The sequence below is a fragment of the Tripterygium wilfordii genome, chromosome 21 (genome assembly GCF_013401445.1).
Source record: "Tripterygium wilfordii isolate XIE 37 chromosome 21, ASM1340144v1, whole genome shotgun sequence".
In the NCBI taxonomy this organism is placed as follows: domain Eukaryota; kingdom Viridiplantae; phylum Streptophyta; class Magnoliopsida; order Celastrales; family Celastraceae; genus Tripterygium; species Tripterygium wilfordii.
Window position 1 is genome coordinate 7,201,129 of NC_052252.1, and position 26,625 is coordinate 7,227,753.

The following is a 26,625-nucleotide window of genomic DNA, read 5'->3' on the forward strand; positions in this document are numbered from 1 at the left end:
ACAAGTATAAGCGAAGAAATGGATTAGTAGTCATAGGGGAGGGGTTGGTACGTATAATTTGTTGGTACGTATGTTCATCACTAGCATTTGTATGTATATATACCTAACTTTAAGCAGACTCTAGGTTGACACTGCAGCTAAAGCTTCACTGCAGCTAAAGCTCTCTCTCTCTCTCTCTCTCTCTGTGTATATATATATGTATATGTATGTATACATGTACAAGAAGGTGAAACGTCTCACAAGAATCAGGTTGCGCCATACACACTTTACGTACCATATTATATACTCCAACTCTTTTAAATTTTGTCTGCTATTTATCGTTAACTTTCCATAATAAGATCCTCAGTGGGTCAGTCCCACTGTTTGGATACAATAATTATTAGTAATTAATAAAGATTAAAGAGTACTTAGGAGTGCATATATTCTCCGATAGAAGCGTTTGTAGAGTAGCATAACCTAACTTTACGTCCAAGCAAGCTGTTCTATTTCTGGACATCTTTTTCTCTCTACTTTCTTTTATTGCTAGCTTTTGAACCCTCACCTCACGCCCCCTAATTGTCTCCCTCTCTCTGTGTTCTGCAACTCAACAATTTGAGACCCACTTTTGCTCTATCTTTCTTAGTTTCTTTAATGTTTATGGGCATAATAGGAAAGCAAAGAAAGAAAGAGAGATCATGACATGGTGCAATAATAACCCAGAACCAGAAGCCATTCAAGTAGCAGTCACACGAACCCCTAAAGACAACAACACCCTAATCGATGATGTTCGTACCATAACATGCCCTTCCTGTGGCCATTTCATTCAAATTCAATCTCAGCAGGTACTTTTTTTTTCTTATTCTATTGATTTTTTTTCCTAATTATTATTAGTGTTATTTTTATATAAATATGTAATAATAATAAAAACGATAGGGGGGACAAAGAGGAGGAGGAGTAGAGGATTTGGCAGGGCTACCAGCAGGAGTGAAGTTTGATCCAAGTGACCAGGAGATACTTCAACATTTGGAGGCCAAGATATTATTATCGGACACTCGAGGGTTCAACTCGCTTATTGATGACTTTATTCCAACAATAGAGGGGGAGAATGGTATTTGCTATACCCACCCAGAGAAGCTCCCAGGTAATATATATACACACATAAGCCTATCAAACATGCGTGGACATGGATTTAGCTAGATTTACTTCTGGTTTTTTGCCTAAACTCGGGTAGAACAGGCCGAGTGTATAACTAGGGATTGAACTACGAAAATTCCGCAGGCATACGTTTTTATCGAGGAAGAGATCTTGTTGGACCTTCAATTCTGAATTTCTATTTCAGCAAAACATATATATCACAATTTCCACTAGCTATATATATATATATCTAGCATCAGTTTTTGATATATCACAATTAATTTATACAACGAGCCAATAGTCAATATTACATTTTTAGATCGTCTTCAATATTACCAAATGCATTATCACATTTTTCATATATCAAAAGGACAAAACACAGTCCTAATAATTTTGACTTGAAGAATGTAGGTGACAATTCTTGGGTCAAACAATCACATTCTTTGAAACCCACCTTTCACTTTTTTTTTTTTTTTATATCCTATAAGGTTGCATGTGGAACCTTCTTTTGATTCCAAAGAAAAGTATTCAATTCTTGCACTTCTTCCTTAGGGCTTGCCCGTTTAGGGTGTTGAGAGGTGTTGAGGGTGTTGGGAAGTGTTTGTACCAACGGTCCCGAACCCGTTAAACAGTCAAGGGTGGAGAGGTGTTCGGGACGAACCCAACCCTCCCTAACACCTCCCAACACCTCCCAACACCCTAAATGGGCAAGCCCTTAATGGAGTGTCTATATATATATACACTTCTAAAAAGCATATGTATAGATTGCCTCTTAACGTTTATATTGTAGCCCCCTACTCGAGTGGTGGGTTGGGCAACAAGTTTATGTGGTGTCATGTCAAGTTTGGTGGTACTGAGCAAACGATCGAGTGGCAAAGGGGTTTTTGTGTTCTAAATTCTACATAGTCCAGTGAAAGAAGTGAAATGCATAATATAATAGGCTAAATTTCCTAACTAGTAACAAACATTTTTCTTGGATTCAAATTGGTACGGACAATGACGGATTCGGGATTCGAATTTATTGGGGGCACAACTAAACAGTGGAGTCTAGGGGAAATTTTTTTGAGGTTATTTATATAGTACAAAGATAATCACTAGTAATATATAATTCAAAATCTCTCTCCTTTCCTTTGGGTTCGAAGTAAGATTGTTCAATTCAACTTTATTTGGCATTGAAGAAGAGGATCTTCAGCAATGTTGTTACTTTCTACTCCAAGTTTTCTTATGAAAAATCTCAATACATCACTAAAATAAGCATTTAATAAACAAATATAAAACAGACCGATTTTGTCTCTTCTAGTATTCCAATTGCTATTTCTTAGCACATACTCAGACTTAGAGTTGTATTCTTGGCTCCAAAACACCGGCCCTAGCTGATTAGCCTTACTTCTCTGATCTTTTCTCTGTGTTATTCTTCACATATGCACTCAATAGGAATGGTTTCAATCTTATCTTGTTAGGGTTCTTCTTTCGTCAATTTTTCCTACTATTTATGTCGAGCCATTTTGCTAGGTATAAAGATTGGTCGCTTTTTTTGGATTCCTCTCGGGCCTCTTCATTAGAAGTTTAATCAAATCCATCCATCAATTCAATTGGCATAGTTGACCGAGCTCTCGGTTGTTATATTTTTTTCCCTAATTGAGGGGTGTCTTTAGGCTTATCAATGTGCGTAAGGTTTGGGCCTACTTTCTATGTTTTCATTGGGAGTTGTGTATTTTTTATTAGGGGCCTATTATATATTTAGTGGGGACCTAATATTTTTACTCATATATATAATGGAACTCACATGATTTCACTGGGAGCATGGATCACGTAGATCCATCTCTGAGTATGAGTTGGTATTAGACTTAGGAAAACAAAAGGTGCATGCCAGTATTGGTTTGTCCAATGGGGGCATGGATCACGTTGATCCACCTCTAAATATGGGATGGTGTTAGGCTTAGGAAGACAAAAAATGCATGTTAGTATAGGTTGGTCCAAAGCGGACAAAATCTTACTGGTGCGAAGCAGTGTACTGTTACATATATAGACTGGCTAAAAGTTCCCCATGCATTGAGTATGAGAAGGAATCAATAGCATCTTTATAGAAAAAAGATTTCTTGCTTTATAGATTCAATAACTTCAATTATACCATGCTAGTATTCTTTGATCTATATTTTCATATCTCTCTGTTCTCTGTAGCTAATGTTTCTTTCTGTAAACTGATTGAACTACTAATGTTTCCACAAAAAATGCAGTTCACATTAATATTTTGTCTACAATTGGACAATGCAGGAGTAAGCAAAGATGGCCAAATTCGACACTTCTTTCATCGACCTTCGAAGGCGTACACGACCGGAACAAGGAAACGGAGAAAGGTACATAGAGATGAAGATGGAAGTGAGACAAGATGGCACAAAACAGGCAAGACAAGGCCAGTCTTCATTGATGGAACAGTCAAGGGATTCAAGAAGATTCTAGTGTTATACACCAATTATGGAAGGCAAAGGAAGCCTGAGAAGACTAATTGGGTGATGCACCAATACCATCTTGGCAATGATGAGGAAGAAAAAGATGGTGAGCTAGTTGTGTCTAAGGTATTCTGTCAAACTCAGCCAAGACAATGTGGTTCAAGCATCAAGGATTCTTTTGATAGAAGATTGAAAAACCCAAGTCATGATCACCACAATAACCCTACAAACAAACCCACCACTTACTACAATCCTTCTTTTATTGGTTTTGATCATGGGAGTCGTAGTAGAATGCTTTGAATATATGTTAGGGCTAAGCAGTTGTAAAAAGTCATTTTGAGTATTGCTATTGATGTTGTGTGGTACTTATTAAAAAATTTTTTTGATGTTGTGTAGTGTAATTGAATAATTTATTAGATAGGGAATTTGAAAAGAAGAGAAGTGAATGATAAGGTAGATATATAGGAAGTGTCTTTTGTGAAAGGCAGAGGCAGGTTCTTTGGAAGATTTTGAAGCAAGGACATTGGCCAATGGTGCCTCTGTGCCCCCTATTATAAAAAAGACGAGTTACATTAATATAGAGATAGATGCAAGCCTGCTTGACCTCGTATGAATCCAGTTTTTCTTAGGTCTTACTTTCATCATTACGTTCTTTTATATACTCTCATGATTGGCTGTATATACAAGAGCTCCATTTTTCAGTGGGAGTCGGATATCATCATCTGAGTTGTAAGAACGTGATTTCCACAATCTAAAGCAATGTGATATATTTTGTTGTTTTTGCGCATTAGTGCTTCAATACATTTTGTAAATGACTACTCAGATAGAAGATGAGTGTTAGAGAATCAGTGTCCGGAGTGAATTCAATCAATCCAACTTAAAATAAAACACAATCAAACAAACCAAGTATTGTACAATCACTACTAATTCAAATTCAGGGAACAGTTCCAACCTATGTCAAATGCTAAAGAAAATGCTCATGTTAGTAAAAAAGTAGAATGATGGAATCCTCTTATCACACAAAAATCATATACCCTGCGCTAAAACTGAAGAGAATTTCAAGGAAGCAGACTATTAAACTACCTTTCAAGTCTAGGCTAACAAACCGCAGGAACAATTAAATTGCAAATACGTTACATGCACTCAAGCTGTACAAGCCCAATGGAATGTCAAGACTTCTGGAGAAAACATTTCTCATACAAAGCAATGATGTCTTTCTTGTTGGGATTCCTCAACTGAAGTAGCTCAGCACCGAAATTATGCTTCGTGAGCTCCTGCTTAAGTTTCTGCACAGTAAACTTGGTGTAGTCTTCTTGATCAGTATTTTGACTCTGAGTGTCTGCATCATCCATGAACACAGAACCACCATCTTCCGGCTGCTTGTGCTTTAAAGGGCTTGTTGTGCTTCTAGATCTCTTATTTCCTCTTAAACTTTTGTCATTTGTGCCCATGTCTTGAACAGAACCCACACCCACTTCAAAGTCATGCTCTCTCAGACGTTTCCCATGGGAAGTAGTCTTAAGCTTACCGTCCAGTGCTGTTTCATTGAAACGAACTGCAGTCAACTGTTGTTGGAGTGCATCAAGCTTTGTCTGTGCGTCCTGCAATTGAATAGACAAGGTTTCTGCCCTATGGTTTGCAACACCATGGGCTGCACGTTCCTCTTCCAGAAGATTTTTAAGGACTTTAACATTAGTTGCCCTATCCTCGTTGTTTGACTTCAATAATGACTCGATTTCTTTCTCTCTTGCTTCAACTCTTATCTCTAGAGTTGTAACTTTGGAAAGCGCATTCATCTCGGATACACGTACTCTATCTAATTCATTCATCAAGTCAGTTTTCTCTCTCTCCAAACTTTCAAGAGTCCTATTTGCTCTCTCAATTTGGGTCAATCTTTCCATTGCCAACTTCTGAATCTCATTCATTTCTCTCCGTGCTGCAACGGCTTCAGACTGAGCTTTTTCAGCCGATTCAGTTGCCCTCTTAGATTCCTTTTCAGCAAGTTTACATCGTTCCTGGACTTCATCAAACCTCTTGAATTCCGATTGGTACTTTTGCTCCAGATGGATCTTCTCCTGCTCTAATATCCTTGCTTCTCTCTCAAATGATTGGGCCTTAGCACTAACAGTCTCAAACTTTTCACCCAACTCTTTGATTTCAAGTTTCAGTGATGTTATCTCCACATCATAGCTCTTCATTTTTGACCTTGCAGCCTAAAAAAGCATTGTAGATGTAAAACATTAGCATCCACACATGCAATGACAAATGCTTATGAATAACAACATACATCAGAGCTTTGCGGGCTAATTTATTTTCAACAAGAAGTCAGGCTTTAGAACAAAAAAAGTCGGGTTTCAAATTTTCTCTTTAAATACAAAGTTATGTATTCAATAAAATTATCATCAGATTAGATTTTACCTGATGAAGTAGATTATGAGTGTGCCGAAATTATGACTGGGATTTGTCCATTAGTCAGGATTTAAGGTCAGTTTGCATAAGTTAATAGTCTAGAAGCTCACCTCCAACTCTAATTTTAGAGTTGTCAAACACTGCTCAGCGTGCTCAAGCCTTGCCTTTTTCTCCTTTATTTCATCCTCCTGTATATTCATTTACACACAAAACAAATAACTCTTTGCATCTTTGTATTTGAAAGATGAAAAATTGAGACTTGTTTTAGATTAATAGAGGCACTTGAAAACATAGATGTGTATGGTCTTAGGTTGAAGTACCTTTGCAGCCAAACTGCCGGAGAACTCCTCTCGTAGTGTATCCTCTCTAAGTTGCGTTTCCATATTGGCACGTTCTTGAACAATTGCTGCCTTCTCAAGAGCAGCTTTTGCTTCTCTAACGGCAACATCATACTTCCGTTTCCACTCATCTGACTCCTCTTGAGCAGACTTAACTTGCTCCTGAGCAGCAGCCAGCCTTGCATCCGCAGCACTGCTCCTGGACTTCAGAAGTGCAATTTCTGAACTGGCCTGATCCTCCTCAGCTTTCTGCTTTGAAATCAGCTGATCATATTTTCTTTTCCAGTCCGAAGTCTCTTGCCTGGCAGAATCCAATGCTTTCATCAAGCTAGAACACCTCTCATTCAGTGAACTGTAATTACTCTGCAAATTTGTTATGCGGCCAACGTAGTCAGCAGAAAGCTTGTTCTTCTCATTAATAGCATCATCATATCGCTTCAGATATTCTGATTTGTATTTCTCGCTAGCTTCTAATTGCTGATTAAGCAACTTCATCTTATCTTCGATAGATCGGTATTTCAACAGGAGAGAACTCTTTTCTGATCCAATTTGATCAGCAAGCCTCTTGGCAAGGTCAAAAACTGGGCCATCCAAGCTGGAGTAGTAAATTGCATTATAAGGAAAAACAGAGAAAAGAAAACGAAAGTAAGTAAATCTCAGAAACACAACAGCACATAAACAAGAGATTTAAAGGATCTCATTCAAACCTTTGTTGAAGGAAAACTGCTAACTTCTGCCATTTCACTGGGCCATGGCAAGATGCTTCATACTCCGATAGAAGGGCATCAAGAACCTACAGAGCATATTTTAAAAAACGAATACAGCAAAGGATTCTAATTAGCAACCTCAAATCCCAACACCCGGTTTAGAATATTTAAATATTCATTGAATTGCTTCACATGAATAGTTTAGAACTAGACATGAAAGACCTACTTTCACAACATTATCTATGTTTGCATTGGAAGCAAAGCAAGCCGCTCTAAGCCTCTTTTCCATGCTCTGTATGGCACTTGAACATTGTAAGTCTGCCTCCATAAATGCATTCCTCTTATAATCCTGCATCAGTGAACAAGGATAGTCAGTACTGCTAGACGCAAGAAACATTAATATGACATAAAAACAGCAAAAGATACACATCTACCAGACCTTTTCCGGAAAAAAAAAAAGGAAGAAATTTCTGTAATAGTAAACTAAGCACAGTTTCTTGGCGGGAACAACTCTGAACAGTACGCTTTAGAACGTATATGATGAAAGTGAGACTTTGTAGCATCTATGGAAAAATTGTTCCGAATAATGCATAAAATATCATACTTTACGAAAATGGCATATAAAAGTAGTCTCATTGATAAAAATATGCTTTTGAAAGTAATAGATCTTTTAGATTGTATTCTTGTGCTGAGTGGAACATTAGAGGTGTATTTTTGAGCTGAGTGCAACATCCGAGATGTACGCTCTTTTCTTCGATACGAATCTGTAGTATTGATGATCATATGACAAATCTTTCCGCATTTAGAGAAAAGAAGAAAAAATTTAAAATAAAATTCTCATGCACACTATTGGACGGCCTTGCTTATGGAATCACCCACATGTAGCTGAAAAATATAACTAGCATGTTGATCTAATTCCCAATTTCTCCTCTTGTTTATACAATAATCTGCCAAGCTGATTTAAAAGCTATATGGAGAAGCTAAGATAGAAGACTAAGGATCCATTGAGTATGGCTTTTTCCAATTGGGAAGCTACATATGGAAAAATCTTAACAATAGATAACTTGCAAAGAAGAGGCACGATGGATGGATGCTAGTTGTCCAAGCAATAAGCAGAAACTATTGGTTTAGGAAGACTTGGGAGATTGCTCTCAACTTCATGTGAGTTTCTTGGATTCCAGAATACTCTCATATAATGAGCTTAAAGCTTGGCCCCAATCTTGTTCTCAAAAGGAAGAGGGCAGGGATTGCAACCTTACCTCTAACCCTAGCAAAAAATCCTTAATGGAACAAACAGGTTTAAGAAATCAAAACAACCACCAATTGGAGAATAGAATTTATATTCTACAGTATATATGGCCTTGTATATATATATATATATATTGAAGCCAGCCTCAAACCAAAAGTATCATTTTAAATCGCAGGTTGGCGATGCATGTGTATATGTTACGTTACCTCAAATGCCTTTTTGAAGAACTTCTGGAGAAGGCCCTCATACTTCTTCCTAGCTGAACCAACCCCAACAGCACTTGTACTAAAGACAGCTAATGCTTTTTGAACAGCCTCATCATGTGCTTCCCTCAAAGCAACCTAAAAAAGCAGCAGCATTAGAAAATTGACAAAAATTATCAACAAGTAGGACAAAGCATCACTTACTTCCTCAATTGGCTTTGAGCGGTCAAAACTAGACAAATAAGACTCCGTAGCAGAGTCAAATGCTTTGCGACACTCCACTTCTTCAACACTCTGAAACAAAGTGTGTTTAAATATGAGAGAATTGACTTATTTGATGCACTGGAAAATTTCCTTTCAAGGTTCAGTGAGTATTAACCATCTTTTCCCAACTATTGAAAAACTCAGCAATATCTTTTTTAAGCATTTTAAACCACTGATAATGATAAATTTAACATAACTAACAGTAATTGAACAGGAAAAATGGCAGATAAAAAAACACACCAGTTCAACACAATATCAGACAGCTTAATGAAATAATATAGTAGTTAATAGTGCCACAAGAGAGAATAAACTGAACTAATTATAAGTAATATAATGAAAAAGGTAAAAATTAAAGAAGATGAAGAAAATTTAGTTTCAAAAAAATAAGAATCGAATATCAAATTTAATTAAACGAGCTTTCTTTAATTAAATGAGCTTCTAGGTTTATTTGCAGAAAAAAAAATCAAGTTGGGGAATGACAAGGACTAACTCTTTTTATTCAAAGAGCAATCACCAAGTGTTTGATGTTTGCATTATTGTGGACGTGTAGAATCACAAAATTTCGTCCACTATATGGTTATCATCATCAACAGCAGCGGTAAAGTCTTTCAGACCAAAAAAAAAGGTTCGACTACATGACAACATTATAGAAATAAGATGGCAAGGATTCTCCTTTGCCAATTAATCCAAAAATCCTCTCTAAGTAATACTATAGAGTTCAAGAACGTCCTTATCACCTCTCCTTCAATGTGCCTCAATCTCTCTCATATCTCTCCCTCTTTTTTTGTATATGAAAGATATTTTGTACATGCAAAAACTAAATTAATGAAGAGGATAACTTGTAATAAAATAACAAATCTCAAAATACCACACAAACCTGCCATGAAGAGGATATTGTTGGAACTGCACCATTATTCAGAGCAGCCAGATAAGACTCTGTAATACCAACAAGAACCGGACCTGTCATCACAGTAGCCCCAAGCTGCTTGGGCCTTGTTCTCTCGAACACGAATTTTGTCAATGCATCCAGCCCAGATCTAAACTCAGGCCTTAGTCTGTCGAGCTACAAAAAAGTGATGTTTCAAATTTCAATAGGAAAAACTATCTATACGGAAGAAAATAGCAACCCAATAATCAAGGTTTAACTTTTTTAATGCAACATGGGTTACAATGTTCTTCCAATTGAAAAAAAAAGACCAATGCAGGGGTACAACCAAAAACTACAAAGATGAGAGCACTGAGAGCCTCCAAAAGGTTGTTCCATGCTAATGAACACCAAAGCTAAATACAGCCTAACCAATTATCGATAAAAGCATCAAAAGAAGTTCACTTGGAGTATGAAAAAGAGAAAGGGGGCTAACCGAAATTTGATCCAGTCGCTGGAGATCATTTTCCCGGTTTAAAGGCCTCACAAGTGTAAAGCATTCTCTATCTGGAAAAAGAGCTCTAATGGAGTCTCGAATCTGTTGATTATTATTATTGAAAGAGAATTAAGACTTCACAAATAAAGCTGCAATTTTAATGTAGCCGAAAAACCAATACATATAATTTATTATTGGAAGAATGAAGTTTGAACCAAAGCAAAAATCACCTCATTTTTTGCACCTATATCTTTTCCGCTACCCTGAACAGGACGCAAAGCAAGCTCTAGATAGTCGCGAGGCGTTATTTTCTGATTCTCCTCGACCAGGTCCAAGTAGAAGTCCTGTGAATACAAAGTTAAATGCCACCGAGAAGCACCCTCAAAGTGTACAACCAAATCGTGGAACCGCAATATCAACTCATGCAATAATCATTAATACACAAAAGATAATCACGTAATGCTCCCGAGTAATGCAACATGTGCAAATTTGTACAATTCTACGAAAATTACCCTTAGAAGCCAAACAAAGATTGGGGAGAGTTGCCCGAGTTCAGAAGCCGTAGTCCCTCCAGAGGATCTGACGCGAATGTGTTTTGTCATTTGGGTGACTAGAGAGAGACGATCAAGTGCAGCCTCATCTATACCACCCATCTGAATAGAAGATATTGTAAGGAAAATAAAGCAAAAGACCAGTAAGCACATCATAATATAAAGTTAAGAAGAACCAAGGTCATATAATAAGTTTTCTTAACCTGATTATAAATGAACATGCTAGATAAGAGGACGGCTAAGGAAAATATCTGAATGCTGTATGTTCCCTGTCAAATAACAAAGAAATGGTTGGTTAATGGAATATATCGATAACAGAACAAGAAATAAAACATGTCAATCAAATCCACAATTATTAGTAGATTCCGGAGGAAGAGGATGAGAATTCACCGTCTGATCATAAGCATCTATCCCTTCGCTATCTAGTAGCAAAAGATTGTATTCAGTCCCATCAATAGCAGTTCTCTTTATCGGTGTACTCCACAACCAAAGACCTTTTGTGCACGGTCGGTGGGTCGATGCCACTTGAAATGCACTACTTCTCCCAAGAAGCTAACACATCAATGCAAAAAAACCTCTTAAGGAATTCAACAATCAAAATATAACAAGTAAACAGTTCCAAGATACATAGAATTTTGAGCCAGAGTGAAATACATGAGATAGTACCATAATACCCTACGAAATTTTCTAACACTACTCACTAGCATCTGGTTTTCCATAATACCAAGGAAAAAATTTTAATTACTGATTGCACAACTAAAATATCTTGTGTAAATTTCATGTGCTCTTAAGAAAATATTATTAGCTTGCATCGAAAACCCTTGCTCCTCAGCAATGACTAGTCAAACCATTCAACAGTGCCTAACTTTACCTTCCTATTCAACATGCTATAGAAGGACATAAAAATTGATGCGGAAAAACCCTGTAATACCACTCCTAAGCTCTCGATAGCTGTTACCTTCTTCTACATGGTTAAGCAAAATGTACTATAAAAGCTAATTATAGTAATCAGAGAAGCGTCAATTACTGTAGAGGACATACCAAATTAACAAACCCTAGATTTCAAGATTCTACATACCACAATGAACCACTGGGGAAATTTGAAAGGTTTTCGGTTCGAATCCACAAGAATTCACCTGATTTAATATGAAGCTTTTGCCCTGACGAGCCCGGCCACACACCGAAACGACGCCAATAGGTTCCTTGACGAGCTGCAACGTAGCCACGGCTTCCGGATCCATACGAAATTTGCCCTTCTCATCGCAGTAGACCAACCGGATAGGCCTGGCAGGACCCGTCACTGGAGAAGACGAAGAGGGAGGCGTCGAAGAGACGGACGGAGAAAAAGACGGTGAGGAATCGGTGGCTATTTCCTTCCCTCTGTTGAAAAATTTAATCATCGTGCTAGCCACTCTGTGTTTCTTCTTCTAGTTTTCTTCTCTTTTTGTGTCGCTTGTTTCTCTTCCGCTGTTTCGTTTTTCTGCCGTTGCGTTTTAGCTTTCTTTCGACTCGCTTTTACAGATGATAGAGAAGGTCGGTGTCTCGGTGCGACTGGCGATGGTTTAAAATTGGGGAGGGAAACGGAATTGGGGATTTTTTTTTTAACATGAGAGGGGTAATTTTCTGCTGGTTCCCGGGAGTACTTGGTAAATCGTCGTGCGAAAAGGGCAATTTGAGTCAACCCCGCGCTGTTACGGTCATAGAACTCGGAATGACGGCGTGGAAATAAAGCTGAGTAACTGTCACGTATCATGTGGCCTTTGATTATTTTTATTTTCATCAATTTCATATCATATGGATTACTAATATAGTAATACATTCCTTAATCAAGAAAATAATCTTGTATCTCTTATTATTCTCAATCTCCTCTCTAATAAATTATTGCATAGAGTTTGGTAAACAATTTTCAAAATAACATATATGCTAACAGAAATGGTGGTAGTAGAAATATTGAACAATTTTAATAGCAAATGTGTTGTATAATGTTTGATAGTGTTTGATTGAACTTTTGCTGGTAACATTTATGCTAATTACGTAGAGTGTATTATGTATTTTAATTGTAAAGATGAGAAAATAAGTAAAATAATTAACATATGATTGAGAAAATAAAAATAAAAAAATTTATATATAAGTATGTTTTTGTCAAGTCCACAGTGCCGATTAGAGTCGCACAATTGATTTTGGGCCAACTCTCTCTTTTCGAGGGTAGAATGGAGAGTTTGAGTGCGAATGAGTCTCCAAGACTTATGGATACCAAAATTATAAACACATATCATTTTGGTTTCAGTTGAAAAGGAAGAAGACGGGTAAGGAGGAAGAGAGAGGTGAAGAGAGAGAAGAAGATAGGTAAAGAGAGAGAATGGTTTTTTAGGGGTATAATAGGGATAACAATGAAATATTGAGGATATAATGGGAATATGAACCAAAATGCTATCAAAATTGTTTAAAATTGGAGCATTTTCAAAAGAGCATTAAATGCTCCAAAAAGTGTCTCGGTTTTGCTGTCGAAAAATGATCGTTTGGCAACCCAAAAGCATTTCTGTTAGAAAGTGGTAGAAATACTGGCAAAAAAGCTTTACCAAACTGGTCCTAAAAAACATTTTCCTTCCTCATAAATTTTAAAATTATTCTCAAACTCATATTTACCTTCTCCTCTCCACCCCTCCCCCTCCTCATCTCTCTTTCAATCATCTACGCATCTCTCCCTCCTCCTCTGATCACAAGACCTTAGGGTGATGATGCTCCTCGATCCTGTCCTTGATGTCCTTGGCCCACGCCAACTCTAGTGCCTCCTCCATCGAACTTCAATCTGGTGTGGCGGGGCTCAAATATGGACCCTTTCTTGTAGATTGGCAAAGAAACTGTCATATGTTACCTTTATTAAGGTATATGTAGATGATTTGTAGGTAAAGCATCCACAGTGGTGTCATTTTCATGCATTTGATTGTGTGCTTTCTTGAAAAGCATAGCACTACATGCTCACAATGGTCCAAATTTGACACTCCAAAAGCAATGGTAATTTTGCCCACACTCCATATTTGACATGTCCATTAATTGATAAATAGTGAAATTTATGGTACCCACATTAGCTGCCACATTTCTTCTCCCAACCCTTGTTTCAAGTGAACCATTGTGAGCATTTTTTATACTAGCCATCGATTGCACTATAATCAAGAGATATCAAGTGTTGTATAGATAACAATCACTGGATGTCATTTCAAGCACTTGAAATGTGGCTTTCTTAATAAGTTAAGTACTACATATACACAACGGATAAAAAAATGACACTTGAAAATATCTTCAAATTTGGCCATGCTCCATATTTGGAGCACCACTTAATCGATGAATAGTAAAAATTATGAGACCCACGTAACCAATGACTTGAGGCCACGTTAGACTAAGATGGAAAGAGAGAAGATGGAGTGTGGTTTCAATTTTCAAGTATGCTCCACTGTGCACCAAACGAAAATGTAGCACTTGAAACAAATAGAAGTTGCACAAACAATGAGGAGTATGAAGTGTCCACCACTATGAACGCTCTAGATATTGCTAAAACTTCAAAAGACACTTTTGTTTTGTAAGGTCAGATTTCATCTAATCACCCAATTTTTTGTGTTTACCAATTAATTCTTAATACTGACTTCTATTGTTTGCCCAAAATACCTTATTTTTGTCACCAATAGTGAAACTATTGCCCATAATTATGAGATCTTTATCCCTTATTGACAATGGAGACTTTATGGGAGGATTTGATGTATTCTGTTTTGTTTTTGGACAGGAGGCTTTAAGGTATTTACCGTTGTTGGAAGATGGACATTTGCTTCTAGTGTCTATGCTCTTTATAAGCATGGATGTATCATCTTTCCTTTGTTAGAGAATGCTAACTAATTAGATTGCATTGGGAAGCTGTTGGTGTGAATGTAAGTAGGGTAGCAAGTTAGGCAACTCAATCCAAAGTTAAATAATATTGCTATACAAATTCATCTACGGCCTTTGAACCTACGAAACTGGGTCACTCTGTCTAATCATTTTTTTAGGTTAAAAAAACTGTATATTTTGTATTAAAAACGAGTATTTCGGTGTTGGGGACTCTTGTATGGCCTCTCAATTTTAGTTGTGTGGGAACTTTCCATCTATGTATTTGTGAAAGTTGAAGTGGTATTTAGCAAGAGAAGGTATTACACTATTTTTCAAAAAACAATGGAATTTAGGGCCCGTTTGGTTCAATGTATTGCGATAGTAATTGTAATCCATTTACAAGTAATTCAATTGTGGTAATGTCATAACAATATAATTCTATTAAGATGTTTGGTTTATAAAATGAAAATATATTCAATTTTTTAGTGTTTTTCAAAATTACCCACATATACATTTACATATATTAAAAATATTATTGAAAAAAATCAAGAGCTAGTGAAGCCTAGCCTGGCCCGATCCTAGACCCCGACATGACCCATACTCGATCCCAGACCTCAACATGACCCCGACCCCGACCCTGACCCTGACCCTGACCCTGACCCTGACCCAAACACGGCCTGACCTGGGCCCGATCCCGATCCTTGAGCTAATCCGGTCTTGATCCTAGACCCCGGCATGACTTGGACCCCGACTTGATCCTGGCCTGACCTGGGCTCAATCCTAATCCTAAACCTAACACGGGTCTGATCCTGAATCTCAGGCCTGACTATATCCCGGCCATGATCCTGTATCCTTGCCCCGATCCTTAATCTCGGGTTTGATCTTGGATCCCAGCCTCGATCCCAAATCCTGGATCTCGACCCTGATCCCGAATCTCAGGTTCGATCTTGGATCCGAGCCCTGATCCTCGATCTCGGGTCAATTTCCGGATCCTGGGTTTGATCTCGGACCCAGGCCCTGATCCCGGATCCCAAGTTCGATCTCGTGTATGGTATAGTTGTTCAATATGGGGTATGTTATCTTGGTGTATGTGTAATAGTAGCTTTGCCTAGCTATTTCCCGAAGGGTTAGCGAGTAGATCGAAGTCCTTTACTAACGCATTTATATTCCTCTGCTTGAACGGAGCTGGCTAAAGAAAGTGCTAAAGCCCAATCGAAGTGGTAATCGCACATCTTCCACTTCTTTCTCCATCGCCTGTCAACCATTCCTTTGATTGACATAGGTCACGAGCGATCTAATTCAAAGGAGATTTTGGCCCCGGTGCCATATCTCGAGTCCGATCCTGGATCTCGAATCTCAGGTCCGATCTCGGATTCGGGCCCCGATCCCGAATCTGGGGTTTGATCTAGGATCCTGGGTTCGATCCCAAATTTTGGGTCCAATCCTGGATCCCGACCCCGATCCCGATCCCGATCCCGAATCCCAGGTCTAAACTCGAATCCGGGCCCTGTTGGGTCTAAATTAACCTTACTAGCAAGTGTACTAGTATGGACAATGTATATTTGTATGTATGTATGGACGGTGTTATGTCTAATCCAAATGTATATTTGTATGTATGTATGGACAATGCAATCAAAAGTAAAGTTCAACTCAAGATTGTTTGGTTTGGTAATTAAACTAAAACAAGCAAATAGCAAAGTGTTTTTGCTATTTTCTTAGAATAAGGATGCAACTAATGCAAATGAGATGAGTTAACGAATATGAGATGAACACCAAGGCTTCGGAATCCCCCTTGGGAAATGACTTGCAATGACATAAATTCACACACATATTTGCTAATTCGGGCATAACGAATCCGTACCTAAGTCGGTTTTAGCGCACTTAAGCCAAATCTCCCTAAAATCGATTACTAGCCATCTTATTGGTCTAGGTCGGATATTCCTAAATACATTCTAGCCATCTTATTGGTCTAAACATACATAGGAATTCATGGAGTTCTATGAAGATTAGGATTCATACAAATTGTCACCTAATTAAAGGGAGACACATTCATAATCAAGTGTTTCAAGAAGCATAATCTACTTGACATATTGTTGTCTAAGCAAATTCTCCAAACAATTTCATCCAAAAACCTAAAGTGTTGGCCAAACACCACAAGCATGAAGAAATGTATATCAAACATAGAAACACAAGATTTATACCCAAATCAACTCATATATATATAAATCAAGTCATAAACAAAGTCATCAAACCCAAGGCTTCAACCTAGCCTTGGCAAAAGAGGTTTAGTTACACATAATGAGAGAAAAACACAAGAGGAGAGATGAGAAAATCATAAATAAACCCAATTAGTTGAGTAAATCCAAGTTGAGCTGAAGAATCTCTCCTCCTAGCTCCAAGAGTCGCCTTCCCCCTCTGGTTTCGCTCTCCAGAAAATCAGTTTTTGGTCCAAAAGTCCCCTGCGGCTCGGGCAATTCGCGAATTAAAACATCCCAGAAAATTGCTTTGTGCGCCTAGGCGTGTTGAATTCACGCCTAGACTCACCACGCCTAGGCGCACGCCTAGGCGCAATCCTAGGCGTGCACCACTTCAATTTCAAGTCCATCTCTCTGGACTGGGCGTGCAGGAGTGATTCTGGGCGTGCACAAATATTGCGCCTAGGCGTGGAATGATTCCAAAATCTCCATACGACGTCCGATTTGCACGATTTTAGCGTCTACGGAAAGGTTGAGATGTCTAGTTTCCAATGCCTTTTATTTCGCTCGATTCCGATAACGTGACAAAAAGTTATAAGTATTTGAACACACGAAGGTCGGTGGACATTTTCTTCAATTCAGCCCATTTTCCGTCGCTTTTCATCCAAACTGCAATCAACCTATCAAAATACAAATCAACACATAAATACACTCATTATTTATCAAAAGGAAGCTTAAGAGGGGGAGATTTCTACCAAAAACAATAGGTATTATCATACCTATCAAATACCCCACACTTAAACCTTACTTGTCCTCAAGTAAAACTAGACTAAGTACATCTACCAACTAACATCCTAACTCACTAACACAGGAATCGCGATTGCATTTAGCGTATGCAACAAGCCTTTAAACCCCTAGGTGTCCCTAGTGGAGGAGTTTTGTCTCCTGGGGGCTTACAAGAACGACACCCACAAACGTTTCAAGATAACTCAAATTAAACATATGGGAGGGAAATCCTTAGAATCGAAGCAACATACATCAATGCCATCCAATCAAAAAGATGTGGAGACCCCACACTTCATCCAAACCATATACTCAGTGAAGATTATCCTTCTACTCTATTACTTCATCTACATTATGTGCGTGCAAAGAAGAAATGTATAAATATTTGGCTTCCAAGAGTTCATAGGCGCCAAACATAGTCACATTCCAAGAATTCCAAGAACAGTCAAGTAGTAATACCAAGGCACTTTTATTTATATACATACTTCCCTTCTTCTTCTTCTTCTTGTTTTTTTTTAATATATTTTTTTTTATTTTCATCTTACTAGGACCGTGCAATGCTCACTCCTTTAAGCTTTCTAGTCAACCCATGTAACGAGTTCTCAACCAATGACTCCCAACCAGTTGGTTTAGGGCATTATGTGATAAAGCACGCCTCGGATCAATCACTCGAGTTGAAAAGGCTTCGAAGTTAAGCTAGCCTAGTATGTTCATCATGATTGCCTCACCTTTTTACACGAAACTCGAGTTGGTTAGACAAGAGCCCCGGTTACTCAGCAAGATCACAAGAGCGGAACATGCTTTTAATCATCATCATTTTATTATTTTTTTTCATTTTTTTTAACATGCATGTAATTAACTAGTGCCAAGAATATCACTAACATGGTGTTCTAGATCATCTTAGAGAAAGTCCACATTCAACATCTATTCACCCAAGTCATACCCCACAAGCACACATTCTCGTGCAAGTGAATTCAAGTGATTATCCAATAGAGTAGACGACAAGCATATAGAAGGATAAGATGGGTTCCACAAACCAAGATCAACTGCATTTCAGTATAGCACTCAATTCAACAGAAAACTCCCATCAATATGCAAGATTCAAGCACTGAAAATTTTCAAATTTTTCATTTTTTTTTTCAAAATTCAGCTACTACAAAAATCATGTGAAATTTCGCACAAGATAATCCATATGCAGTCCACCACCCCACACTTTAAAGAATGCATTGTCCTCAATGCAAAACATAACAATGTAATAATGCACTAAAAGAGGACAAGCTGAAACAATACAACCTGGGGGTTGGAGTCATGCATCGCGTGGACCGGGGTACTGGCCTAGCCACAATTCTTCAGTGACTTCATGAACCCTTTCTTGCATATGAACCCTTTTTTTTTAAACACACACACGCCTAGGCGTGTATAAGGTGCGCCTAGGCGTGCACAATACGCGCCTAGGCGTGGTCTGGCTGTAAACATAATGCCCAGAAATTTAAACTTTCCTGCAGCCAGATTCTAACACATTCAAACTAACATCCACACAAGATTTTGTCAATAAAAATGGAATAATGAAGAACAAAAGGATACACAAAAGGATATACTTCATTGGGTTGCCTCCCAAGTAGCGCTAAGTTTAATGTCTTCAGCCAGACGTAGTTGTACCTACAAAATCAACCATGTATGCATCAACACTTAACAATTTAAGCAAACTCCCACCCCAAACTTTAAGAACATGCATGGTCGTCAATGCAAATAAATAAAGGGAGGGAGAAAGCTTAAACACAACACTTGTTTTAGATAAGGAGAGAGACAACCTGATTTGGAGAAATCACCACAAGCCTCAACACCTTCACAACAATTCTTGGGAAACAAATCAAGGAGGATGGTGCACAGGATACTTTCCATTCAGAATCCCCGAAACATTTGGCCCACAGAATTCAAGTTGGCGAGCCACAAATTTCCACCCTTTTTCTATCTTAGAATTCGCTATCGTGAAAGTACCATGGATAGACAATTTCAATGTCTCAAAAGGAGCACTCGCTTTACCTCTCAACATTGTTTTGGATCGTGCCTTTTTCAACTTCCTTGCTCTTGTCCGCACGCCTTTCAAAGTTGAAGATAGCTTGCTAGTAACAAGGGAAGTAGCCACGAGCTCGTTGGATATTGGCGATGATGGGGTCTTTTTGCCTTCATTGCTATCACCAACCACATATTCCACAACCTCATCACTTGAAGCCGTTTTTGTCAATAAATTCACTCTCTCATGGCCTACCATATCAACATGAAGGCATTCTCTAATGACATCCAGACTCTTCATAGCCTTAAAGATTTTGAACTCAATGGTCTTGTCAAAGACTGTCATTGTGAGCATGCCCTTTTCCACATCTATAATGGTCTTTGTGGTAGCCATAAAACCGCGGCCTAGAATGAGTGGTACATCTCTTCTCGGATTAGGTTCACCCTCCATATCAAGCACCAGAAAATCCACCGGAATAACAAACTCACCCACCTTTACTAAAACATCTTCAACTAACCCAAAAGGATGCACTAAAGAGCGATCAGCTAGTTGGAGAGTGACTGAAGTTGGTTTCAACTCACCTATCTTCAAAGTAGTGTAGACAGAATAAGGCATGATATTTACACTTGCACCAAGATCCATCAAGGCCTTTTCAATTTCTTTCTCCCCAATAATACAAGGAATGGTAAAGCTACCCGGATCTTTTAATTTGGGCGGGAGCTTCTTTTGTAAAATAGCACTCGTTTCTTCGGAGAGAAATACTTCTTCATGATCACCTATCTTCCTTTTGTTAGTGCACAACTCCTTCAAAAATTTTGCATATGCGGGAATAGACTTAATTGCCTCAATGAGTGGAATATTAATCTCCACTTTCTTCAAAACTTCAAAAATATCCCGATTATACTTGCTTTTCTTAGCCGGTGCAAGACGAGATAGAAAAGGCACTCTTGGAACAACCTCTTCTACTTCCGGCTTTTCCTTCTCAACATGAGGTATGGTGGGAGCACTCGATTCCACCACTATAGGCTCATCATGACTCTCACCTTCAAGCCCTTGATATTCAATCTTGTTATCCACCTTTTTCCCACTTCGCAAAACAGTAATAGCATTAACATCTTCATGTTGCTTAGGATTTACCTCAGGTTGACTTGGAAGCTTTCCCGGCTGTCTTTCACTCAAGGCATGAGCAAGTTGTCCTACTTGCATTTCAAGCTTTGCGATGGACTGAGTATTACTAGAAACAGTTTGTTGCAACTGAGTCATTGAATTGCTCATCTCCGCTTGGGAATGTTGCATTGTGACTTGTGATTGAGCAACTTGGGTGATAAGGTCCTCCATAGCAGACTTCTTTCCATCTTGAGAAGGAAGTGCTTGTGATGGAGTTTGCCAAGGTCTAGGCCCTTGGTTGAAATTGTGGGGTGAAGCATAGGAGAAATTGGGGTGATTCTTCCATCTTGGGCTATATGTGTGAGAGAATGGATCATTCTGCTGCCTATGAAAAGATTGAACAGCATTAGCCTCAGCTTCAGGAAATGTTCCACTTCTAGAACATACACGAGTAGGATGATCGGTTCCTCCACAAATGCCACAAGGCTCTAAATTTCTGCTCAGCAAAGTCACTACTACATCCAATTTCCTAGCCACAGATGCCATCTCTGAATTTGAAGCACTAGCCTCATAAACCATGTGTCTAGGAGCATCAAGATCACGATTATCCCATTGTGAGGAATTTGCCACCACAGTCTCAATAATTTCATTGGCCTCAGTCGATTCCTTAGCCATAATATTTCCTCCAGCAGCAGCATCTAACCTATGGCAACATTCATTAGCCAGATGTTGGTAAAAGTATGATATAATCTGCCATGGCAAGAATTGATGATGTGGGCAACCAATCAATAGAGTTTTATATCGCTCCCAAGCCTGAAAGAGTGGTTCTCCTTTGTTCTGCCTGAAATGGAAAATCTGATCTCTAAGCCTCTGTGTCCTTGACTGAGTATAGAACTTCTGAATAAACTTAGCAGAGAGTTGATCCCAAGAAGTGATAGAATTTGGTGGCAAAGTCTTGAACCAGATCTTAGCACTTTCCTTAAGAGAAAAAGGAAATAGCTTCAACCGTATGAACTCTTCAGATATGCCCTGGATTTTTTGAGTGCCACAAATCTCCAGAAAATTATCAATGTGATTGCTAGCATCTTGATTTTCCGCTCCTGAAAAAGATGGAAGCATGTTAATTGATAGGTATGATAATACCTATTGTTTTTGGTAGAAATATCCCCCTCTTAAGCTTTCTTTTGATAAATAATGAGTGTATTTATGTGTTGATTTGTATTTTGATAGGTTGATTGCGGTTTGGAAGAAAAGCGACGGAAAAAGGGCTGAATTGAAGAAAATGTCCACCGACCTTCGTGTGTTCAAATAGTCATAACTTTCTGTCACGTTATTGGAATAGAGCGCAACAAAAGGCATTGGAAACTAGACATCTCAAGCTTTCCGTAGAATCTAAAATCATGCAAATATGAGGTCATATGGAGAAGTTATGGTCATTTTAATCATGTGCCTAGGGGTAACGCGCCTAGGCGTGCGCCTAGGCGTGTCACGCCTAGGCGCACAATTTGTGCACGCCCAGGATCACTCCTACACACCCAGTACAGAGAGTTGGACTTAAATTTGAAGTTGTGCACGCCTAGGATTGCGCCTAGGCGTGCGCCTAGGCGTGTGCCTAGGCGTGGTGCGCCTAGGCGTGAAAACAACGCGCCTAGGCGCAGAAAGCAATTTTCTGGGATGTTTTAAGTCGCGATTTGTCCGAGCTGCGGGGACTTTTTGAACCTAGAACTGATTTTCTGGGGAGCGAAACCAGAGGGGGAAGGCGATTCTTGGAGCTAGGAGGAGAGATTCTTCAGCTCAACTTGGATCTACTCAACTAATTGGGTTTATTCATGATTTTCTCATCTCTCCTTTTGTGTTTTTCTCTCATTATGTGTAACTAAATCTCTTGTGCCAAGGCTAGGATGAAGCCTTGGGTTTGATGACTTTGTTTATGACTTGATTTACATATATATGAGTTGATTTGGGTATAAATCTTGTGTTTCTATGTTTGATTGCAATTTCTTCATGCTTGTGGTGTTTGGCCAACACTTTAGGTTTTTGGATGAAATTGTTTGGAGAATTTGCTTAGACAATAATATGTCAAGTAGATTATGCTTCTTGAAACACTTGATTATGAATGTGTCTCCCTTTAATTAGGTGACAATTTTGTATGAATCCTAATCTCCATAGAACTCCATAAATTCCTATGCATGTTTAGACCAATAAGATGGCTAGAATGTATTTAGGAATATCCGACCTAGACCAATAAGATGGCTAGTAATCGATTTTAGGGAGATTTGACTTAAGTGCGCTAAAACCGACTTAGGTACGGATTCGTTATGCCCGAATTAGCAAATATGTGTGTGAATTTATGTCATTCCAAGTCATTTCCCAAGGGGGATTCCGAAGCCTTGGTGTTCATCTCATATTTGTTAAATCATCTCATTTGCATTAGTTGCATCCTAATTCTAAGAAAATACCAAAAACACTTTGCTCTTTGCTTGTTTTAGTTGAATTACCAAACCAAACAATCTTGAGTTGAATTTTACTTTTGATTGCATTGTCCATATATACATACAAATATACATTTGGATTAAACATAACACCGTCCCTGTGGATTCGACCCTTGCTTATCATTGTGCTGTAGTCGCCGACTAGTACACTTGCTAGTAAGGTTAATTTAGACCCAACAAGTTTATGGCGCCGTTGCCGGGGATGGTTGCTTATATTTGATCCATTCTTGTTTATATACATAGATACTTACATACTTAGTTTAGCTCTTTCTTTCTTGATAATTAGTGATCTTTATACTTTTCTTTCTTGTTTGTAGTTCATGCAAGGAAGGCGTTCTCAAGATACAGAAATTCTTCCTGTTGATCTAGACTTGGAACGTGCACGAAGGAACAAGAGAGACAAGGATCTTCTTGAGGAGAAATCTTCCACTCGTTCTATTTCTCCTACATCTAGCTCTAGTTCGTCTAGTGACAAAATTTTGGGAGAACATTCTGAACAAGCAAGCATGGCTGAAAATCGTGATGAAGTTGGCAACAATGCAAATGCTCCTGTTACTATCATGGACTACTCTATGCCACAATTCTCTACTAGACAATCTTGCATCATATTACCAACCATTCCGCCAAATCTATCTTATGAGCTTAAATGTCATGTGATTAACATGCTCCCATCATTCTCAGGAGCAGAAAATCAAGATGCTAGTGATCACATTGATAATTTTCTGGAGATTTGTGGCACTCAAAAAATTCAAGGCATATCTGAAGAGTTCATACGGTTGAAGCTATTTCCTTTTTCTCTTAAGGAAAGTGCTAAGATCTGGTTCAAGACTCTGCCACCAAATTCTATCACTTCTTGGGAACAACTTTCTGCTAAGTTTATTCAGAAGTTCTATACTCAGTCAAGGACACAGAGGCTTAGGGATCAGATTTTCCATTTCAGGCAGAACAAGGGAGAACCACTTTTTAAGGCTTGGGAGCGATATAAAACTTATTGATTGGTTGCCCACATCATCAATTCTTGCCATGGCAGATTATATCATACTTCTACCAACATCTGGCTGATGAATGCCGCCATAGGTTAGATGCAGCTGCTGGAGGAAATATTATGGCTAAGGAACCAACTGAAGCCAATGAAATTATTGAGACTGTGGTGGCAAATTCCTCACAATGGGATAATCGTGATCTTGATGCTCCTAGACACATGGTTTATGAGGCTAGTGGTTCAAATACAGAGATGGCATCTGTGGCTAGGAAATTGGATGCGGTAGTGACTTTGCTGAGCAGAAATTTGGATCCTTGCGGCATTTGTGGAGGCACCAATCATCCTACTCATGTATGTTCTAGAAGTGGGACATTTCCTGAAGCGGAAGTTAATGCAGTTCAACCTTTTCATAGGCAACAGAATGATCCCTTTTCTCACACATATAACCCAGGATGGAAGAATCATCCCAATTTCTCCTATGCTTCACCCCAGAATTTCAATCAAGGGCCCAGACCGTGGCAAGCTCCACGACAAGAACCACCTTCTCAAGATGCAAGGAAGTTTACTATGGAGGACCTTATTTCCCAGCTTGCTCAATCACAAGTCACAATGCAACATTCCCAAGCAGAGATGAGCAAGTCAATGACTCAGTTGCAACAAACTGTTTCCAGTAATACTCAATCTATCGCAAAGCTTGAAATGCAAGTAGGACAACTTGCTCATGCCTTGAGTGAAAGACAGCCAGGAAAGCTGCCGAGTCAACCTGAGGTAAATCCTAAGCAGTATGAGGATGCTAATGCTATTACTGTTTTGCGAAGTGGGAAAAATGTGGATAACAAGATTGAGTATAAAAAGCTTGAAGGTGAGAATCATGATGAGCCTATAGTGGTGGAGCCAAGTGCTTCCAAAATACCTCATGTTGAGAAGGAAAAGCCGGAAGTAGAAGAGTATGTTCCAAAAGTGTCTTTTCCATCTCGTCTTGCCCCAGCTAAGAAAAGCAAGTATAATCGGGATATTTTTGAAGTTTTGAAGAAAGTGGAGATTAATATTCCACTCATTGAGGCAATTAAGTCTATTCCCGCATATGCAAAATTTTTGAAGGAGTTGTGCACTAACAAAAGGAAGATAGGTGATCATGAAGAAGTATTTCTCTCCGAAGAAACGAGTGCTATTTTACAAAAGAAGCTCCCGCCCAAATTAAAAGATCCGGGTAGCTTTACCATTCCTTGTATTATTGGAGAGAAAGAAATTGAAAAGGCCTTGATGGATCTTGGTGCAAGTGTAAATATCATGCCTTATTCTGTTTACACTACTTTGAAGATAGGTGAGTTGAAACCAACTTCAGTCACTCTCCAACTAGCCGATCGCTCTTTAGTGCATCCTTTTGGGTTAGTTGAAGATGTTTTAGTAAAGGTGGGTGATTTTGTTATTCCGGTGGATTTTCTGGTGCTTGATATGGAGGGTGAACCTAATCCGACAAGAGATGTACCACTCATTCTAGGCCGTGGTTTTATGGCTACCACAAAGACCATTATAGATGTGGAAAAGGGCATGCTCACAATGACAGTCTTTGACAAGACCATTGAGTTCAAAATTTTTAAGGCTATGAAGAGTCCGGATGTCATTAGAGAATGCCTTCATGTTGATATGGTAGGCCATGAGAGAGTGAATTTATTGACAAAAACGGCTTCAAGTGATGAGGTTGTTGAATATGTGGATGGTGATAGCAATGAAGGCAAAAAGACCCCATCATCACCAATATCCAACGAGCTCATGGCTACTTCCCTTGTTACTAGCAAGCTATCTCCAACTTTGAAAGGCATGCGGACAAGAGCAAGGAAGTTGAAAAAGGCACGGTCCAAAACAATGTTGAGAGGTAAAGTGTGTGCTCCTTTTGAGACATTGAAATTGTCTATCCATGGTACTTTCACGATAACGAATTCTAAGATAGAAAAAGGGTGGAAATTTGTGGCTCGTCAATTTCAATTCTGTGGGCCAAATGTTTCGGGGATTCTGAATGGAAAGTATCCTGTGCACCATCCTCCTTGATTTGTTTCCCAAGAATTGTTGTGAAGGTGTTGAGGCTTGTGGTGATTTCTCCAAATCAGGTTGTCTCTCTCCTTATCTAAAACAAGTGTTGTGTTTAAGCTTTCTCCCTCCCTTTATTTATTTGCATTGATGACCATGCATGTTCTTAAAGTTTGGGGTGAGAGTTTGCTTAAATTATTAAGTGTTGATGCATACATGGTTGATTTTGTAGGTACAACTACGTCTGGCTGAAGACATTAAACTTAGCGCTACTTGGGAGGCAACCCAATGAAGTATATCCTTTTGTGTATCCTTTTGTTCTTCATTATTCCATTTTTATTGACAAAATCTTGTGTGGATGTTAGTTTGAATGTGTTGGAATCTGGCTGCAGGAAAGTTTAAATTTCTGGGCATTATGTTTACAGCCAGACCACGCCTAGGCGCGTATTGTGAACGCCTAGGCGCGTATTGTGCACGCCTAGGCGCACTTTATACACGCCTAGGCGTGTGTGTTTACAAAA

At 38.8% G+C, this 26,625-nt stretch overlaps 2 protein-coding genes and 2 non-coding genes across 4 annotated transcripts; 2 read left to right on the forward strand and 2 right to left on the reverse strand.

Moving 5' to 3' along the window:
- Positions 1–508: 508 nt before the first annotated feature.
- LOC119988887 (NAC domain-containing protein 73-like) lies at positions 509–4,198 on the forward strand. The gene is made up of 3 exons (XM_038834120.1): positions 509–821; positions 913–1,120; positions 3,388–4,198. The coding sequence occupies exons 1-3, from the start codon at positions 675–677 to the stop codon at positions 3,861–3,863; spliced, it is 831 nt and encodes a 276-aa protein (XP_038690048.1). The 5' UTR covers positions 509–674; the 3' UTR covers positions 3,864–4,198.
- A 223-nt stretch (positions 4,199–4,421) lies between these two features.
- On the reverse strand, positions 4,422–12,261 carry LOC119988886 (guanylate-binding protein 1-like). The gene is made up of 14 exons (XM_038834119.1): positions 11,782–12,261; positions 11,036–11,197; positions 10,849–10,914; positions 10,607–10,747; positions 10,325–10,438; positions 10,095–10,196; positions 9,611–9,796; positions 8,674–8,763; positions 8,473–8,607; positions 7,244–7,366; positions 7,018–7,103; positions 6,293–6,905; positions 6,083–6,160; positions 4,422–5,776 (listed from the first exon to the last, which is right to left on the reverse strand). Exons 1-14 carry the CDS (start codon positions 12,043–12,045, stop codon positions 4,733–4,735), a joined length of 3,204 nt encoding a protein of 1,067 aa, XP_038690047.1. The 5' UTR covers positions 12,046–12,261; the 3' UTR covers positions 4,422–4,732.
- Positions 12,262–21,365: 9,104 nt separating this feature from the next.
- LOC119990259 lies at positions 21,366–21,472 on the forward strand. The gene has a single exon (XR_005465987.1). It is a non-coding gene; the product is annotated as a small nucleolar RNA R71 (small nucleolar RNA).
- A 2,533-nt stretch (positions 21,473–24,005) lies between these two features.
- Positions 24,006–24,111, reverse strand: LOC119990263. The gene has a single exon (XR_005465991.1). It is a non-coding gene; the product is annotated as a small nucleolar RNA R71 (small nucleolar RNA).
- Between the last annotated feature and the right edge of the window lie 2,514 nt (positions 24,112–26,625).